We start from the raw sequence: 4,598 nt of genomic DNA, 5'->3' as shown, positions 1-4,598 counted from the left end.
CAAAAGACATTCGCCGCAACGCGGCGATAGTTGAAAACTAGTTTATTTAATAAGCTAAGCTCGTTAACTTTTTCAATGAACTTAAGTACGTATTTCTTCTTTTTTTCTCTCGACCTTTCAGTATAAATGGAATTGTAAAATGGTACAATAATGAACTGAATCGATTATGACGGTTTAACTTTCAAACAACATTATAATGTTTGTTTTACATTATCATTTGTTTCGTTTCGCCGCAACGGACGACTTCAACAAGCCTTGTTTTGCTAAAAGCTAAATTCATTTACGCATTAATATCAAAACTTGCATATGTGATGTAAAAGTCAATCCTTTGAAATGAAAATAAAAACTCGATCTCATACAACATAAAAGTATAAAACAACTAGCCAGATTTAATTTAAAGTTGGAAAATAAAAATCTATAGGGCCCAAGTACAAATGACACAACAGCGGATGCCCGAACCGACTCTAAGCAATGGTGTATGAACCCGACACTAACCCTACACCCTAAATCCTAATCCTGGATTCAACCACTCACATACCCTCCTCATTGAGTGGATCAACCAACATTTTTAATCCCTGAACTGTCTGTGCCACCAATCTGTTCAATGTGTTGATATTTTCCACTGTGATGTTTGAGATAACTTGATTTCGTAGCAACCTATGGAACCCCACAGTCACCATGGATCCACTTTCACCACTTTCCCCATGGTAAGGGACTATACTCAACCCTATTGGCAAGAGACCCACTCGCGACGAATCTCCCCCCTGCATCACTAGAGCTACGGTGGGGGTATCCACAATTGCGTAAACAATGAGTGATCCCGTCGTATCACTCGAAGCCTCTTGCAATACCTTAAGCGGTTGATTCACTCCAGCCTGTAGTGTCTATACATGCAAAAGTTTGAACAAACATAAGCATTTCATTATATCATTATATATAATACTTAAGACTAAATAGAAAGTAACTTTGTAAACTCACATTCGAATCTAGAATCGAGACGCAGTTAAAGTTGGCTTCATCTTGGCTCAAAGGGAAACTATACATGTCCCGGGTAGCAATCGTATGGCATAACACGTCCCACACGCTCCTCAAATCTTTTATCAACATCATTTCAAACAAGTGTCGATGATTTGCTGCTATCCATACCGAATGGGTGGCACTCATGACTACTCCTGATACTCCCTGAAAATTATTGTACATGCGCGCCATTATCCTTGGTCTTCCTGGTACATTCGCAACCAAATTCCATCGTTCCCAGCCAGTCAAACAAACAGTAGCACAGAACATACGCCTCATGCGCTGTGCTAGACTTCGTAAGCATCGTGTTGTACTTTCAAACAGGTTGGGAGCTATGCATTTACATTGCCCCAAAAGTGCACTAACCCATCTTTGTGCACCAAAGCCCACGCCTGATCTAATTAACCCACGATAGTTTTCGTGGATCAGTTGTTCGTCATATTCTGTATGTTCAATCCACGTAACCTACACATGTTCGTTACAAGTTAAATCATAGTTAGACATAACTATGCAATACAAATGACTATACCTTTGTGCACCCATTTGGCATAGATTGTAGAATACAGCCAGATGGACACCTTCTTGTTAACCGTCTGTCCGTTCCAAAATCAACGGAGTAATCAACCACAACCCATAGCCCCTCTGCGTGTTTGTTGACGTATCGAATAAAATTTAGGACTCGAACCGGCACGAAGGAAGAAAAGACTTGAATTTCAGCTTTCATCTGCATAAAATTTTGATCTTTAAGCATTTGCTTATTTCAATAACATTGAGGGCATAAATGTAAAAAAAAAAATGCATGGGGGTTTTAAAGTTAGGGTCACTCTTAATGGGACCAATTTTTTTATTTATCCACTAGTAGCTTTTGTTACGAGTGAGATTTTAATGGGTACATTTATTTATTTGTTTTGAGGGATAAAACAAGGCTTACAAGCAGTAGAGCACCATTTCTTGAACCTCTAGCGCCATTAGAAATCACTTTCGTAGTACACCTTCCGATCATTCCCCCAAACATGTCTCGCCATCGATCCTGTAAATAATTAATATACCAAATCATGTTGTGTTAGTTTTCATATAAGTTAAAGAAAACTTTGTTTAATCTTCTAACAAAGACTCAAGGAATAGTTACCGCATTGAATAATGCTTCTACAAAGTCTGAAGTAGCCATGGGTATGACCCCTTTAGCCCGTGAAGCCTCGGATACAAATCCATGTGGTTTCGGGCCAAGACAAGGCGGAAAAGCCCATTCATATAACTTAAAATCAAGTGTTTCTCCTTGGCCGTGGGTGCTTTTATTCCAAAGTGGATCATTGAGCGCGCCAAGCTTAAAGAGCTCATCCATTGCATATGGTGCTAGCTTAAGATAACTTTTGGTTTGAATGGCCATGTCTATGCCCATTCGGGTCTCGTTTAGCCCATAAGATTGATTATATTGAATAGTCATGGCATGAATCTTCTCTTTCAATCGCGCATTCTCGATACAGATTTTGTGTTCAAAAATGGATTTGTGTGGGTTCTTTAGAAATTCTTTCATTGCCAAATTCTGAAGCCTGAGTTCTTCATTTTGTTGCTTCAGAATCTCATTTTCATGGCGCTCTTGCTCTTGTTGTGCAACTACTTCTTCATTGGCCCTTATAAATTGTTATAAAACAAAAAAAGAAAAAGTAATGTTATTTTTTATTTTTTTTTTTGGAAAGTAAAATAATACTATGAATAAATTTTATAAAAAGGAGTTGTGGTTTTGAAGATATCATAACACTAAAAAAAAAAACACTTTTTCTTAAGGGAATCAATAAAATATAGCAAAATGTGATCGTTTCTTATATTTTTAACTTTATTAATTTTTTTAACTTTATTAATTTTTTTTTTGAAAGATTTTTAACTTTATTAATGATGTTGTGTTAATATCTCTTAAATGCGTTCAAAGTTGAAAGATTTTTAACTTTATTAATGATGTTGTGTTAATATCTCTTAAATGCGTTCAAAGTAATTTATGACCAGTTCAAAGTAATATCTCTTTTTAACTTCGTAACCAAGTCTGATTAAACCAGTGCGGGTCCGATTAAGACAACGTAGTCTGGACAGATCTTGACTAGGCCTGCCATTTAGGCGGTGTGACATTGAATCACTCAAAAAAGAAAGTCACCGTTCACTAAAAAAATTTTAAGTTGCAACTCTTATCGGAGATCTATTTATGGTGATGATGAGGTTAAAAACATGAAAATAAAGCATCGCTTAGATCTCCATAAACATATATTGGGTTGGGTTTTCTAATGGAGACTCATGTTCAATTTTCATTTGGATTGTATTGGGTTGGATATAGGTAATGAAGGATTTGGACTAGGCCTTGTGTGAGGTTGTCAGTTTGATTCCCGAGCCCAACCGGGTTTTCGTCCCACTGTGTGTTACGCCAGAGAGTTCTCCTCTTGTGGTGGCACAACGACTGTCAAGTGGCAACTGGTGGTATGGTTTCCCGGGGGAACGCCCAAAAAAGCCAAACTTTGAAGCCAGAGTGGGCCCGGTTAAGCCAACATAGTCTGACCAAAGTGGAGCAATATGGGGCTCTCCGATTTGAAGAGTATGGTAACCTTATACATAAAGTTCACCATTCAAAAAATATATATATATATATATATAATATACTTTTTGCACATTTAGATAAGTTGTAATCGAGCCAAGTCGAGCCGAGCCAGGTTGATCTCGAGTTTAAACGAGTTGACTCGGCTTGGCTTGTTTATTTAATCGAGCTGAAAAATCGAGCTCGACTTGTAAAATGTTTGTGCTAGCTCGAGACAAATCGAGGCGGCTCATTAATTTTTTTATTTTTCTTATTATTTTTTACGAATATAGATAACATAAAAAAATTAATATCATTTTTCTAATATTTTAAAGTCCTAAAGACATAATGCATTAAAAGTATTATATGTATATTTTTTGTTTATTTTTTTATATTTTTATATGTTATTGATTAACTAAATTTAAAATGCTAACACTTCAACTCTTCTCACATATTTTTTATTTTAACACATTTAAATTAAATTAATTTTTATAAAAAAAAAAATAATAATTTGAGTCGGCTCGCAAATCCATGAGCTGAGCCGACTAATTTACAACTGAGCTTTTTTCAAGTTTTTTTCAAGCAAGTTTCAAACAAACCATGAGTTAATCTATTAATCAGCAAAGAAATTCAAGGTAACTTTGATATGTTACTAACAATGAATCAAAGCCAAAATGTTAATCTATTAATCAGTGAACAATATACATATAGAATTATATGGGAAGAAGAGATCGATAACCTGATTGGGAAATTATCTGGAGTACCCGATCGTGAATTACCACATTTGCTTAAGGAACCCATTGTTGGATGATTGTGTTTGTTAGAAGAAAAAAGAACTTAGTAAAAGATGGTGGAATGTTATGGAATGGACGGCGGTGAAAGGAACGTTGTTGTTAGGGTAACGAGTTGTGCGAAAAGAAAAAATAACTCGGTTAAAATTGGGGGAATGTTATGGAATAGTCGGCGACGAAATGCACTTTGCTTTTTGGGTAAGGAGACTCGGTATTTAATATTGTCCGTTTAA

General features: G+C 36.0%; 1 protein-coding gene across 1 annotated transcript; it reads right to left on the bottom strand.

Moving 5' to 3' along the window:
- Positions 1-530: 530 nt before the first annotated feature.
- LOC110907887 (homeobox-leucine zipper protein ROC4) lies at positions 531-4,375 on the bottom strand. Its single transcript, XM_022152807.1, has 6 exons — positions 4,314-4,375; positions 2,147-2,648; positions 1,949-2,047; positions 1,547-1,741; positions 979-1,482; positions 531-884 (listed from the first exon to the last, which is right to left on the bottom strand). The coding sequence occupies exons 1-6, from the start codon at positions 4,373-4,375 to the stop codon at positions 531-533; spliced, it is 1,716 nt and encodes a 571-aa protein (XP_022008499.1).
- Between the last annotated feature and the right edge of the window lie 223 nt (positions 4,376-4,598).

Source organism: Helianthus annuus, chromosome 14 (assembly GCF_002127325.2).
Source record: "Helianthus annuus cultivar XRQ/B chromosome 14, HanXRQr2.0-SUNRISE, whole genome shotgun sequence".
Lineage (NCBI taxonomy): Eukaryota > Viridiplantae > Streptophyta > Magnoliopsida > Asterales > Asteraceae > Helianthus > Helianthus annuus.
This window is presented reverse-complemented; position numbering and strand designations above follow the sequence as displayed.